Below are 15598 nucleotides of genomic sequence, written 5' to 3'. Positions count from 1 at the left end.
CTACCTAGAAATACCCTGAGTGATTCAGTTCATCTGGTTTGCAATACAGGCTAACCAGCACAACAAAGATGTTCAACTGCTGAATGGTAAGCAAAGAAACTACAAAAATGATCCTTGAAAACTGCAGTAAATGTCTTTACTTTTAACAACCACATGCATGTACTTGTCATATTTTAATTAAGGAAATGTTAATAGTTAATGACAAACGGATACCGGTAAGCCTTTCCCAACACCCAACCTGGTTCAAACAGAAAATGTTAAGTGAAATACTGGACCAAAACAAACAGTACAACAGTACAAAGTGAAATGCATGTGAACAGGTAGCAGCAACAACATGATTCAGTACTTCATTGAACAAATTTTTGCTAGCATCTTACTGATTCTTTACTACCAGCATGCCTGTCACAACTCAGGATGTGACAGTTAGGGTTGGAGCTAGGGTTGGGATTGGAGCTAAGGTTATGGCTAGAGCTATGGTTAGGGCTGGATCTTTCCTCTTTCTTGGGCTTCTTCTTTTCTGGGGATTTTGCAAACATGTGAACCTTATTCTGTTTTCCGCACTTGACGCAAATGCGTTATTTTTTTTGTCTCCAGCTTTGGGTCACCGTGCCCTGTTTCGGTCTCTACTTGTGTATGAGAGCATCAACACAACAGTTTTCTTACCCAGTTTGTCTTTGTTAGTTCCTGCTCCTTCATACAGTGTGCAGCGTTACATCTCTCCTTTAGAGAGCGAGGCAGAGCGTGCAGAGCGTCCAGAGCGAGGAGTCGAACACCGGTAGCCGAGACGGCGTCTTTCGAAAGAATCGAGTCCCTGTTCGACGTAAGTTCCATCCCGAATGTATCGTCTGACAGCAGAATGCGTATCGTCATCGCTCACGCTGACTCGGACAGGTAGGAGCTGTGCGGGAGGTGCACCTGGCCAGGTGAATGTTTCCACTAGTCCCTCCCTGGTCTCACAAGTTGCGTGTTTCTCATAGCCTGGAGGTGGACAATGTTCCATCCCAAGAACGGAGTCCTCTGGATTCGCAGGCGAGTCCAGGTCTGCTGCTGCACCCCTACTTCCCACTGAGCCAGCGGAGCGAGTCCTTCCTGTACCGTTCGGACTCCGACTATGACCCGTCTCCCAGGGCCATGTCCCGCAACTCCTCTCTTACCAGCGAAGGGTAAGAGGCTCCCGCTCCATATCTCTGCACAGTCTCTAAACGCACTGTGTGTATTACAAGCTCACTGACTAGTCCTCGGAACTCACAGCTGCAAACACAACTGGGGCTCCATGTGTGTTCGGAAGTCTTTTTTGTTTGTAAGTCCAAAGTCATTTTTCACCACCGAGTCACAATCCATGGAAGGTTAATTGTTATTGAGGTGTCACTTGATTGATTTGCTGATTGGTTTCTGTAAATGTCTCAGATAGCTATAATAGGTTAAAAAAAAAACCTTTAGAGACATTAGTATTTTTATTATTATTTTATTTTTTTATAAAGCGCTCTTCTCATGCAGTGAGACAGAGCGCTTTAACACAGACATGAGGCAAGAAAAACAGATACAAACAAAGAAGACGGTCAACTAATGGCTGCCATAATGAAGAACTTATTATAGAGCTATAAGTATACCTACCGGCCACCGGGGAAAGGAACAAAAACTCCCAACTGAAAGTTGAGGGAGAAAAAAACCTCTGGGGGTCCATGGGCCAGTGGTAGCCCACCCCTCCTGGGCATTCTAGAACATAACAATTTGTAAGCCAGTGTTTAACAAGTAATTATAATGTTGGTGAATGGCATCTTGGATGGACTTCAAGCTGTGTTCCAACTGAAAAATGATCCACTTCACCTTTCCTGTTGTTAACCACTTGGCCAGTTTGGGGTCCTGGTGGTCCAGAGCCTGTTCCAGAAACACAGAGCCCAAGGCTAGGCAGGGTACACTCTGCATGTGATGACACTCTGTTGCAGAATTTAACAATGACTCAAAATATGACTGAACATTGGTTCATATGGTGGAAAGAAACAAACTAACTGTACTTAAGAATCACGCGTCTCTTTCTCCTAATGTAATGAACACATTGTATTTTCGCTGGGATGTACGTCGCCTTGGAGAAAAGTGTCTGCTAACTGAATAAATGTAAAAAAAATATGTGACCTCCACAAGTTCCCATTGAATGCCAGGTAATGACTGATTGATTGATCCCATAAGCGTACGTAGCGTTCCTCATCTTGCTGTTGATCGCTGACACTCAGGATCCCCAGGCAGGAGCTGTAAACACTGTGGAAGTGAGCTGAATTCAGGTGGTCCCACACTCCTCTTCCATTTGGCTGCTCTTTACTGCCATCTCTCAGCTCAGAGGGTAAATGCAGGTCATATTTGTTCCTCCACAGATGTTTTTAAAAAAGAGTTAAAGAAAAGTGCAATCACAAATAAACTGGAAGATGTTTTTGCCTTTAGCAATTTGTGGCTCAGACATCCAAAACCTGAGGAGCCTGTGCGTAAAATGCTTAGTAATCACTTCTCCTCCAATACTGCGTGTTTCATTCACTGTGACTTTGAAGTCCCATTGTTTGTACCTTCACATGCCATCACCTTCCTCATTCCTGACCTTTCTTTGGACGTTTCTCACACATGCGCTGATGTTCAGAAAGGTCAGTTTGTAGTTCCCAGCTCAGCTGAACAGAATGTCTTTGCACTGTGGGAGGAAATTTTATGTACTTTGTTTTATTCACTAATTGTTGCTAGCACGCTTGACTTTTACGTCCTTGTCGTTCCTCTCCTCAGGCTCACAGAAGACTTCATTGTCCCCCCTTTTGCTCAGGTGAGGCTGTTTTGCACACGGAGTTGGTGATCCGAGTCCCTCGGTTCTTGAGCCCTGAATTCCAGCTGGGTTTACCCCTGAGGACGACTCATCCAGCCTAGAGCATCGCTCACAATCACTCATCGGGCTCTCCTCTCTTTCCAGGTTCTGGCAAGTCTGCGATCTGTAAGAAGCAACTTTGCCCTCATCACCCACGGTCAAGTCAGTGTCTTGCTTTCGGTGAAACCTGCCAATCCAAACTGTCACTGCAGTCAATGAAAACCATGTTACCACCTCGTCTGTGACAGTCTGTGAGTGTGTGAGAGCGTGTTTGACAGAGTGTGTGTGAGTAGCATTGTGTCACTGAACTGTGAAAGTATGATGCTTTGTGTGCTTCCTCGAACGTGGTGAAGCCTTTTTTCCATCGGCCTCAAAATAATGTTACATTCCCCACAATGGCCAGTAGGTGGCGCTGTTCACGTATCCCTGTTGTAACATGCAGGAGGTCTCCACTGGGAATGCAGCAAACCACTCCCAGGACAGTGCTCTCCGGTACGTTTAGTTCGATACCCTTTGCATCACTCACATTCACACTCGCACTCATCCACGCACAAACATCAGCACAGTCATGTGACCTTGATGTTGCCTTCATGTGACCTCACAGAGGAGACCTACCAGCAGCTGGCTCGCGAGACCTTGGAGGAGCTGGACTGGTGCTTGGACCAGCTGGAGACCATCGAAACGCACCGCTCCGTCAGCAACGTGGCCTCGACCAAGGTGCAGATCTCACCTGTGCTGACTGACACTCGTACCGTGGCACCGACAACCACCATGTGAGAGTGTGTGACAACGTGACCTGCGGTCATCCTTCCACTGTGTGTGTTTTCTCACTCAGACTGCCCCCCCATCTGTGCATAGCGTCACTTAGATTAACACCCAGCTGTGTGTGGTGCGTTTCCCGCTGCTGTCCAGCTGGGCACTCTTTGTGCACTTTCTTAGAGACGCCCGCTGAGTGCTACCGTGTGTGGTGTCTCTCTCCGAGTCTCACTGCTGTAGGATGTATGTCACGTCTCTCCATCTGCTCACCACTGTGGTGTTTTTCCGAAACACCAACACTGATCCTGAACAATGTGAAGATTCGGTTGCCAGGGAAACCTTTTTTGTTGCCATGGAGACTGGTTATGAAACGCTGTGGGTCTGTGAGGATGAGCATGAACAATGGACTTCACAGGGCTGTGTGTGTGTGTGTGTGTGTGTGTGTGTGTGTGTGTGTATTCACTGTGAGAGAAGGAGCACAAAACAAACACACGCTCTCATCCTGATTGACTCCGCCCACAGTTTAAGCGGATGCTGAACCGAGAGCTCTCCCACCTGTCTGAGATGAGTCGCTCTGGAGTCCAGGTGTCCGAATACATTTCCAGCACATTCCTGGGTGAGTGCAGCTGCTGCACTTGGACAAGGACTCCTGTGACACCAAGCCCACCTGTGCCTGAAAGCTACTCGCCTGTCTGCTTATATTTACACACTCAAACACACACCCTTTCATTTTTATAGCAGTTAATATCTAATATCACGGCTAATATCTTCTGATCAGTTACATTTTTATATATTCTGCTTTTCTTCTGAACACTGAATGCAATGAAAACTAATTTTACTACAAATGCGTGACTTTCCAGAGATTCAATTGGTACTACCTCCGTGGATCATTCCTCCTGCGTTTCCTCTTCCTGTGATGAAAACAAACGTTCCTTAACTGACTTTTTATGCCGCGTGGTTCAATGCTCCACTGAAAGTTTAAAAAATAAAACTATAAAAAAACACACCTTACTGAAACTGGGTGTGTGCGTGTGACAACCTCTACTGACCCTACGTACTCATACCTGTCTGCCTCTACCGGCCCTACGTAACCACACCTATCCGCCTCTACCGGCCCTACGTAACCACACCTGTCCGCCTCTACCGACCTTACGTACCCACACCTGTACACCTCTACCGACCCTACGTACCCACTCCTGTCCGCCTCTACCGACCTTACGTACCCACGCCTGTGCCCCTGTGCCGACCCTACGTCCCCACGCCGGTCCGCCTGTGCAGAACCTACGTCCCCACGCCTGTCCGCCTCTACCGACCCTACGTACCCACGCCTGTCCGCCTCTACCGGCCCTACGTAACCACACCTATCCGCCTCTACCGGCCCTACGTACCCACACCTGTACACCTCTACCGACCCTACGTACCCACTCCTGTCCGCCTCTACCGACCTTACGTACCCACGCCTGTGCCCCTGTGCCGACCCTACGTCCCCACGCCGGTCCGCCTGTGCAGAACCTACGTCCCCACGCCTGTCCGCCTCTACCGACCCTACGTACCCACGCCTGTCCGCCTCTACCGGCCCTACGTAACCACACCTATCCGCCTCTACCGGCCCTACGTAACCACACCTGTCCGCCTCTACCGACCCTACGTACCCACGCCTGTCCGCCTCTACCGGCCCTACGTAACCACACCTATCCGCCTCTACCGGCCCTACGTAACCACACCTATCCGCCTCTACCGGCCCTACGTAACCACACCTGTCCGCCTCTACCGACCTTACGTACCCACACCTGTACACCTCTACCGACCCTACGTACCCACTCCTGTCCGCCTCTACCGACCTTACGTACCCACGCCTGTGCCCCTGTGCCGACCCTACGTCCCCACGCCGGTCCGCCTGTGCAGAACCTACGTCCCCACGCCTGTCCGCCTCTACCGACCCTACGTACCCACGCCTGTCCGCCTCTACCGGCCCTACGTAACCACACCTATCCGCCTCTACCGGCCCTACGTAACCACACCTGTCCGCCTCTACCGACCTTACGTACCCACACCTGTACACCTCTACCGACCCTACGTACCCACTCCTGTCCGCCTCTACCGACCTTACGTACCCACGCCTGTGCCCCTGTGCCGACCCTACGTCCCCACGCCGGTCCGCCTGTGCAGAACCTACGTCCCCACGCCTGTCCGCCTCTACCGACCCTACGTACCCACGCCTGTCCGCCTCTACCGGCCCTACGTAACCACACCTATCCGCCTCTACCGGCCCTACGTAACCACACCTGTCCGCCTCTACCGACCCTACGTACCCACGCCTGTCCGCCTCTAACGGCCCTACGTAACCACACCTATCCGCCTCTACCGGCCCTACGTAACCACACCTATCCGCCTCTACCGGCCCTACGTAACCACACCTGTCCGCCTCTACCGACCTTACGTACCCACACCTGTACACCTCTACCGACCCTACGTACCCACTCCTGTCCGCCTCTACCGACCTTACGTACCCACGCCTGTGCCCCTGTGCCGACCCTACGTCCCCACGCCGGTCCGCCTGTGCAGAACCTACGTCCCCACGCCTGTCCGCCTCTACCGACCCTACGTACCCACGCCTGTCCGCCTCTACCGGCCCTACGTAACCACACCTATCCGCCTCTACCGGCCCTACGTAACCACACCTGTCCGCCTCTACCGGCCCTACGTAACCACACCTGTCCGCCTCTACCGACCTTACGTACCCACACCTGTACACCTCTACCGACCCTACGTACCCACTCCTGTCCGCCTCTACCGACCTTACGTACCCACGCCTGTGCCCCTGTGCCGACCCTACGTCCCCACGCCGGTCCACCTGTGCAGAACCTACGTCCCCACGCCTGTCCGCCTCTACCGACCCTACGTACCCACGCCTGTCCGCCTCTACCGGCCCTACGTAACCACACCTATCCGCCTCTACCGACCTTACGTACCCACACCTGTACACCTCTACCGACCCTACGTACCCACGCCTGTACACCTCTACCGACCCTACGTACCCACTCCTGTACACCTCTACCGACCCTACGTACCCACTCCTGTCCGCCTCTACCGACCTTACGTACCCACGCCTGTGCCCCTGTGCCAACCCTACGTCCCCACGCCGGTCCGCCTGTGCAGAACCTACGTCCCCACGCCTGCCCGCCTCTACCGACCCTACGTACCCACGCCTCTCCGCCTCTACCGACCCTACGCACCCATACCTGTCTGCTTGGTGTCACTATTTGCAGAAAAGGTACAGATACATGTGATTTCCCTCAGACAAGCAAAATGAGGTGGAGCTCCTGCCCCCCAACCAGAAGGAGCAGAACTCAGCACCATGTCAGACCAGTGGAGTTGGGGTTTTGTCCGAAGACTCCAGGACAACTCTGCCTCGATTTGGGGTCCACACCGAGCATGAAGATGTGCTGGCCCAGGTGAGCTCCAACATTCACGTGTCACTACTAAATAACACACACAGGTAGGTGCTCATGCACACTGTTATTCACAGAGACGGATACCACTACACATGAGTACACACACAGGCACTGAGACGTATTAAGTCCAGTATCATGACAGTACTAAAGTGCATCCACCTGGAGGATAAGGGGTGTGTGTGTGTGTGTGTGTGTGTGGGTGTGTGTGTGTGTGTGTGTGTGTCAAACTTGGTGAGCACGTTGATCTTTCTCTAATTTCAATTTATTGTGCTTTAACACAGACGAACACAGTCTTCGGGTTCTGTGGGACTATTACGTTCACTCTGTGACTCCTGTTTCTCACACTTGCATTATTCTTTCAAATTCCTCCTTCGCAGAAGGATAGAACATCTGCAGACTTCTCTTGTAACTTGGCACATCTTTCGTTGCACTACTTGCTGTGGCTGCACTGATGGAGGTGAAGCCGATGCGAGTCATCCGTGGCCGTCTGTTATTGTGACACTTCCCTGTTTCATCATCCCCTTAGGTGATACTTGGAGTTTTTAAATAGTGGTGACAAGTGACACTTTCAGCTCAGTCACCCGGGAGGAGCTCGGAGTAGAGCCGCTGCTCCTCCGCATCGAGAGGAGCCAGTTGAGGTGGCTCGGGCATCTGTTCCGGATGCCTCCTGGACGCCTCCCTGGGGAGGTGTTCCGGGCTTGTCCCGCTGGGAGGAGGCCTCGGGGCAGACCCAGGACACGTTGGAGAGACTATGTCTCCCGGCTGACCTGGGAACGCCTTGGGGTTTCCCCAGAGGAACTGGAGGAGGTGTGCGGGGAGAGGGAAGTCTGGAGGACTCTGCTCGGACTGCTGCCCCCGCGACCTGGCCCCGGATAGCGGAAGAAGATGGATGGATGGAAGTGACACTTTTCTAACTTCTCCAGGAACTGGAAAATCTGGATAAATGGAACTTCAGCATTTTCACTGTGGCTCAGCTGTCCTGTAACCGGCCACTTAGCTGCATTATGTTTGCCATCTTCCAGGTAGGTGTGTGTGGAGATTTGCAAGATGACCAGTCAAAGGCAGGCCTCAAGTCAACTTGAATGGATGTCCATCTGCTCCAGCTAAAATTTTCTATGTATTATTATTGATTTATTTTCTATTTTTCAATTGCCAGTTAGTTTTATCAGCATTTGCTTGTCTGTGCTGATGTACTTCATTTTATGTTCAATATATAAACTGACTCACTGTCAAAGTCAGTACTTCAGAGAGAGCAGGATGAGAAGGAGCTCCTTCGGACCTTTGGGATTGCAGTCATATGTTTCATTCCAACATCTTCAATGGACCTTGGCCAAGTTTACGTGGCTCTGTGTGTGTTTGCATGGCTGTGAGAAGGAAAGGGATCTCATGAAGACCTTCCGAATGCCAGAGGACACATTGATGGCCTATGTGATGACCCTAGAGGACCACTACCATGCGAGTGTGTCCTACCACAACAGTCTGCATGCAGCCGATGTTACGCAGTCCACTCATGTCCTGCTCTCCACGCCTGCCCTCAGAGTGAGCAAACATCTCATTAAATGTTAATATTCTAATGTTGGACAAAAACGCTTTCCAGCACCACACAACAGCAATATGTGCCTTTACACAGCAAGCTCCTTTTTTATCTCACGAGTGTCCAGATGTGACGGGTGGACACCTTATTCTTCTATGGCTGTCTAGAGCACTACAGTAGGGACAATCCGCCGTGGACAGTGATGTCCGCTACACCACCTGATGTCCTTTCTTTCGTGATTTCTGCTGGGGCAAACACTCTGCCTGCAGTCTGTGCGGTATCACACACTTCTAGTTTTTTTTCCACTAGAGTCGTTAGCAGACCAATAGCTTCTCATGAAGAACCGAAACACCCACCAGGAAGGACCTGCAGGCACATGCCATGTTGGTGCTTCTTTTAAAGAGGACCCCCTGAACGAACATGTGTGAATGTGTTTTGCTCTCTCTTTCTCTCTCTCTCTCCCCCCCTCTTTGTTAGGCAGTCTTTACTGATCTCGAGATTCTCGCTGCTCTCTTTGCAGCTGCCATTCATGATGTGGATCACCCTGGAGTCTCTAACCAGTTCCTCATCAACACTAGTGAGTCACTGCAGTAGAAAAGTGTAACTCTACAATGTGCATAAACAGAGCACAACAAATCAACGCAACAGCAGTGCGATACTGGACTCTGGGCACGACTTTCTTGTAACATATACTGTAAATTACAAGCAAGGACTGCTGACAATACATCGTATCAAACCAAAACTTGGCGAAGGCTTTAATCGCACCTGAAAAATGCATGAGTCTAACAAACCACAGACGTGGACTCACACTACTGAAAGATTGGTGGAACAGGGAATAAAGCAATGGACACCCAACTCATTTCACCAAAACACATAGCACAGAACCCAACAGCATATCATGTCTTAGGAGACCAGGCATAAAGTCAAGGTTCTGCTACTTATGTTTTTTTTTTCCCCAGATTCTGAACTGGCCCTGATGTACAATGACGAGTCAGTTCTGGAGAACCACCACCTTGCAGTGGGCTTCAAGCTTCTGTACGAGGAGAACTGTGACATCTTTCAGAATCTGAGCAAGAGACAACGGCAAAGCTTGCGCAGGATGGTCATTGACATGGTGGGGCCCTGCAGTCACACAGACTCTCCAACATCCCAGCAAAGGAAGGCAGAGGGCACTGACATATTCATGAAAACATTTGTAAATGCTGGTTTGGATTATCTTCTGGTTCAATTAATTGAAAAACTGTCATTTTCTGCTCCCCATGTAGGTCCTAGCAACTGATATGTCTAAACACATGAGTCTGTTAGCCAATCTGAAAACAATGGTAGAGACTAAAAAGGTGACAAGTTCAGGAGTGCTGTTACTGGACCATTACACTGACCGCATAGAGGTAAGAATAGATGAGTCGACTGAGGACTATACTAACCACAGAGAATGAGTAGGGGCTTCTATGCTGTAACATCTTGAGTGTGCTCTATGTGTGGATGGCACCTTTTGGCATCCCCTTCTTTGCAATGGGAGCTTTTTTTTGTTTTCTGCTCCTCAGCTGCTAGCTGGTTCTTCCAAAGAGTTAGCTACAGTTTTTCCTATTCTACTGTATTGTTTCTTGACTTGAAACTTTGTTCAGTGCTCTATGATGAGAAGAGCACTCTATAAAAATACATTGAATTGGACGGAATGGAACTGAATGAAACAACTTCAAAACTGTTATAAGACTGAAGTAACCATTCTGCTCTTGGTATGTGTATAAAAGTCATTCAGACATTTCATGTTTCTATATTTATATATATGTAAATCACAATAACTGCTATGGTCTTGTATGAGTGTGTGTCTGTATTAGGGTTAATGTGTATAAGGCTGTAGTAACCACCGGGATCCTGTGGGGGGGTCTTACTGCAGGTACTGAGGATCATGGTGCACTGTGCAGACCTCAGCAATCCCACGAAGCCACTGGCTGTGTACTGCCAGTGGACCGAACGTATCATGGAAGAATTCTTCAGACAGGGGGACAAGGAGCGTGAACGCGGCATGGAGATCAGTGCTATGTGTGATAGACACACTGCATCTGTGGAGAAGAGTCAGGTACAAACAGGGTGTGTGTGTGTGTGCGTGTGTGTATTGCAGGCAAACTGTACTGACGGATGCATTTCTGCTGTGACGTGGGCTGGTTTTGTTTACAGGTATGTTTGTGTCTTTGTGCTTTTATGAGTTTCATTGTTTTCTTTGTGTTGGTGGTAGAGGTATGGTTCACTTACGGATTTATGTACAGTTGTGGGAAGAAGTTCACAGTCCTATGGATTTCTTGAAAATTTCACATGAATGGCTTCTAAAATATGATTGATATTCATATAAGTTATAATGAATAAAAATAACACTGAAAACAATTTACATTATTATAATTCAAATTAGCCATGGGGGCGCGGTGGCGCAGTGGGTTGGACTGGGTCCTGCTCTCGAGTGGGTCTGGGGTTCGAGTCCCACTTGGGGTGCCTTGTGATGGACTGGCGTCCCGTCCTGGGTGTGTCCCCTCCCCCTCTAGCCCTACGCCCTGTGTTGCTGGGTAGGCTCCGGTTCCCCGCGACCCCGTATGGGACAAGCGGTTCAGAAAATGTATGTATGTATGTATGTATAATTCAAATTAGTGGGGAGTGCGGTGGTGCAGTGGGTTTGTCCTGTGCTTACTCTGGTGGGTCTAGGGTTTGGGTGTCTTGTGACAGACTGGTGTGCCGTCCTGGGTGTTTCCCCTCCACCCTGTGTTGCCGGGTTAGGCTCCAGCTTGCCGCGACCCCGCTTGGGACAAGCGGTTTCAGTCTGTGTGTGTGTGTGTAATTCAAATTATTTAAATATTCAAGATCAAGGAGGGGAAAAAGTATACGAACCTCTAGCAAACACAGTAATTAAAGTCAGGGTTTCCAGTTAGTGAGATGCCATTCAGGTATGTGTGTCTGAGGTGACCTGTTTCTTCAGTTTGGCTACCTGGCCTTCATAACAAAGACCAGTTGAAGTGTAACATGACCAGATCAAAAAAAATTTCAGAGGACCTCAAAAGAAGAATTATTGCAGCTCATAAAATTGGAATGGGCTACAGAAATATTTATAAAGACCTGAGCCTCCATCAGTCCAGTCAGGCACAAATAGAAGTAATTGAGTCCGAATGGACTATGTTCCGCTCCTCCATTGTCGGTGCGGCGGTTCGGAGCTGCGGCCATAAGGTCTCCGGTGCCTGTCGCGGCGGCAATCCCCGAACACGGTGGTGGACACCGGAAGTAAGGGATGCCGTCAAGCTGAAGAAGGAGTTCTATCGGGCCTGGCTGGCTCATGGGACTCCTGAAGCAGCTGACAGGTACCGACGGGCCAAACGGAGCGCGGCCCTGGCAGTCGCCGCGGCAAAAACTCGGGCTTGGGAGGAGTTCGGTGAGGCCATGGAGGAAGACTTTCGGTCGGCCTCAAAGAGATTCTGGCAAACCGTCCGGCGACTCAGAGGGGGGAAGCGGTGTTCCACGAACACTGTTTACAGTGGAAGTGGTGCGCTGCTGACCTCAGCTGAGGATGTTCTCGGGCGGTGGAAGGAGTACTTTGAGGATCTCCTCAATCCCTCCGACACGCCTTCCGTAGAGGAAGCTGAGGCTGGGGACTCGGGGGGGGACTCGTCCATTACCCTGGCTGAAGTTGCTGAGGTAGTCAAAAAACTCCTCGGTGGCAAGGCTCCGGGGGTGGATGAGATCCGCCCCGAGTTTCTCAAGTCTCTGGATGTTGTGGGGCTGTCTTGGCTGACACGCCTCTGCAGCATCGCGTGGAGTTCGGGAACGGTGCCTCTGGACTGGCAGACCGGGGTGGTGGTCCCTCTTTTTAAGAAGGGGGACCGGAGATTGTGTTCCAACTACAGGGGGATCACACTCCTTAGCCTCCCTGGGAAAGTCTATGCCAGAGTACTGGAAAGGAGAATCCGACCGATAGTCGAACCTCGGATCCAGGAGGAGCAATGCGGTTTTCGCCCTGGCCGTGGAACACTGGACCAGCTCTATACCCTCACTAGGGTGCTGGAGGGTTCGTGGGAGTTCGCCCAACCAGTCCATATGTGTTTTGTGGACCTGGAGAAGGCATTCGACCGTGTCCCTCGTGGCATCCTGTGGGGGGTACTTCGGGATTATGGGGTTCGGGGCTCGTTGCTACGGGCTGTTCGTTCCCTGTATGACCGGAGCAGGAGCTTGGTTCGCATTGCCGGCAGTAAGTCAGACCTTTTCCCGGTGCATGTTGGACTCCGCCAGGGCTGCCCTTTGTCACCGATTCTGTTCATTATCTTTATGGACAGAATTTCTAGGCGCAGTCAGGGAACGGAGGGTGTCTGCTTTGGTGGCCGCGAGATCTCGTCTCTGCTTTTTGCGGACGATGTGGTCCTGTTGGCTTCATCAAGTCAAGACTTGCAGCGTGCACTGGGGAGGTTTGCAGCCGAGTGCGAAGCGGCGGGGATGAGAATCAGCACCTCCAAATCCGAGGCCATGGTTCTCAGTCGGAAAAAGGTGGATTGCTCCCTCCGGGTTAGGGGGGAGTTGCTCCCTCAGGTGGAGGAGTTTAAGTATCTTGGGGTCTTGTTCACGAGTGAGGGAAAAATGGAGCGGCAGGTCGACAGACGGATCGGTGCGGCGTCCGCAGTAATGCGGTCATTGTACCGGTCTGTTGTGGTGAAGAGGGAGCTGAGTCGTAAGGCGAAGCTCTCAATTTACCGGTCGATCTACGTTCCTACCCTCACCTATGGTCATGAACTCTGGATCATGACCGAAAGAATGAGATCGCGGATACAAGCGGCAGAAATGAGTTTCCTCCGCAGAGTGGCTGGGCGCACCCTTAGGGATAGGGTGAGGAGCTCAGTCACCCGGGAGGAGCTCGGAGTAGAGCCGCTGCTCCTCCGCATCGAGAGGAGCCAGTTGAGGTGGCTCGGGCATCTGTTCCGGATGCCTCCTGGACACCTCCCTGGGGAGGTGTTCCGGGCTTGTCCCACTGGGAGGAGGCCTCGGGGCAGACCCAGGACACGTTGGAGAGACTATGTCTCCCGGCTGGCCTGGGAACGCCTTGGGGTTCCCCCAGAGGAACTGGAGGAGGTGTGCGGGGAGAGGGAAGTCTGGAGTACTCTGCTCGGACTGCTGCCCCCACGACCCGGCCCCGGATAAAGCGGAGGAAGGTGGATGGATGGATGGATGAGTGCTGTTGCAGCTCTCTCTTGGAGCTGTTGTCCTAGAAAGCTTACTGAAATAAAATATACACAGAGGTGACAAGGGACCCTAGAGTGACAGCTAATGATCTACAGGCATCACTTGTACTTGATAACCTCTGCATCGATTTACAGTAAGAAAAAACTGAAAAAGAATGGCGTTCATGAGAGGGTGCTGCACAGGAAAACCACTGCCCTCCAGAAACACATTGCTGTCATCTCAAGTTTGCAAAAGACCAGTAGGATATTTAACAATATTACTGGAAAAATTATTTGTGGAAATACGAGGTTAGAGTTTAACAAGGTTGTTTGGAGAAAAGAAAACGCAGCAGATAAACTCAAAAACTTCATACATGTTGTGAAGCACGGTGGTGGGAGTATCATGGTGTGGGGCTGCTTTTCTGCCTTTGGACTTTGAAGACTTACAGTTATCGAGAGAACAATGACTTCCAAGTTATATCAGGAAATGGACTGAAGGATAACATCCAATAATATGTCTGTGTGTCTGAAGCTCTGAAGAAGTTAGCAGTGTGACAACTTCAAAGAGGTGTAAATCAATGACAGAGCGGTTTACACAGAAGAAATCTTTCACTGTAGACTGGCCAGGTCCTGACTTCAGTCCTGCTGAAATGTGGTGAGGATGGGGGGTGGGAGATGGGCTTTTCTCAAGCTTTGCAGGCAGTAGAGATGCTGCTGGGTGGTCTTTATTATGACCTTGAGACCATTTACATTCACATTTATTTATTTAGCAGACGCTTTTCTCCAAAGCGACTTCCAATGTCTATTATGTAGCGTTATATGTTATATAACTATATAGTGTTATAGTATATTTGTGCAGAGGTCTTAATGTTTCAGAAAGTATTTTAACAAGTGTGTGTTGTGGTGTCAGTGGCTATCACTGACAGATGTCTATGTTTAAAGTGCAGGCCGGTTTCAGTGACAGGATTCTGTGTTTGTGATACAGGTGGGCTTCATTGACTACATTGTGCACCCGCTTTGGGAGACATGGGGAGATCTGGTGCACCCAGATGCACAGGAAATGCTGGACACGCTAGAGGACAACAGAGACTGGTACCACAGCATAATGCCGCAGAGTCCATCCCCACCAGCTGAGCAGGATGATGTGGACCATTTCCAGTTTCATCCAAATATCGAAGGAGATGGCCAGGACCTAATCCAGGAGAGGTGTGGAGAGAAGGATGATGGGGGACTGGATGAGACAGAGAATGAAGAAGATGTGGAAATGAAAGACAGAAATGAAGAGGGGGAGGATACAGAGAAGAAAACAGAGGATACAACTGAGGAAAACACTGAGTTGCAAAAAGAGACAGAGGAGGTAATAGAGGGAAATGAAGGGGAACACAAAACAGAGGAAGACCAAGAGGAGGAAACAGGGGCAATTAAAGGGGAAGAGGAAAGAGAAGAGAACCAGGAGGAGGAAACTGAGGGGAATGAAGGGCAACGGGAGATGGAGGAGAACCAGGAGGTGGAAACAGAGGAGATTAATGAAGAGGAAGAAAGAGAGAGAGAGAAGGAGCTCAAGGAGGAAGCTGAAGGGAATGAAGTACAAGAGGAGACAGAGGACCAAGAGGAAACAGAGGAGACTGATGATGTTGGATAGAATACTTAAAGAGCAGAAAGATGAATTGAATTAGAACACAGTGACAGTGAAGGAGGATGGAGTAGTTTTTGTCCTTCCAGAGTTTTTGAGAAACTGTGTATAAAAGTTGCTTTATGAGCAATTCCTCTCCAAGGCAAACCACAGGACCCTGAGCCTGAATTTTATGCTGAGATGGATAAAAACAGT

At 50.1% G+C, this 15598-nt stretch overlaps 1 protein-coding gene across 1 annotated transcript; it reads left to right on the top strand.

Annotated features, from left to right (window-relative positions):
* The first annotated feature begins 2989 nt into the window (after positions 1 to 2989).
* Positions 2990 to 15589, top strand: LOC108919708 (cAMP-specific 3',5'-cyclic phosphodiesterase 4C-like). The gene is made up of 12 exons (XM_029249579.1): positions 2990 to 3001; positions 3282 to 3331; positions 3444 to 3556; positions 4118 to 4211; positions 6896 to 7050; positions 7974 to 8072; positions 8425 to 8589; positions 9062 to 9161; positions 9544 to 9698; positions 9850 to 9972; positions 10482 to 10664; positions 14756 to 15589. The coding sequence occupies exons 2-12, from the start codon at positions 3298 to 3300 to the stop codon at positions 15410 to 15412; spliced, it is 1878 nt and encodes a 625-aa protein (XP_029105412.1). The 5' UTR covers positions 2990 to 3001; positions 3282 to 3297; the 3' UTR covers positions 15413 to 15589.
* The last annotated feature ends 9 nt before the right edge of the window (positions 15590 to 15598 follow it).

Source organism: Scleropages formosus, unplaced genomic scaffold (assembly GCF_900964775.1).
Source record: "Scleropages formosus unplaced genomic scaffold, fSclFor1.1, whole genome shotgun sequence".
Taxonomy (NCBI): domain Eukaryota; kingdom Metazoa; phylum Chordata; class Actinopteri; order Osteoglossiformes; family Osteoglossidae; genus Scleropages; species Scleropages formosus.
Note: the sequence above shows the minus strand (reverse complement) of the source record. Positions and strands in the feature narration are given on the sequence as shown.

Excerpts from the sequence above, each read along its gene's own strand:
- LOC108919708 (XM_029249579.1), top strand. The coding sequence starts at position 3,298 with ATGCAGCAAACCACTCCCAGGACAGTGCTCTCCG. Across the intron at positions 4,212-6,895 it reads CATTTCCAGCACATTCCTGG|ACAAGCAAAATGAGGTGGAG; the intron begins GTGAGTGCAGCT and ends GATTTCCCTCAG. Across the intron at positions 9,699-9,849 it reads GCAGGATGGTCATTGACATG|GTCCTAGCAACTGATATGTC; the intron begins GTGGGGCCCTGC and ends CTCCCCATGTAG.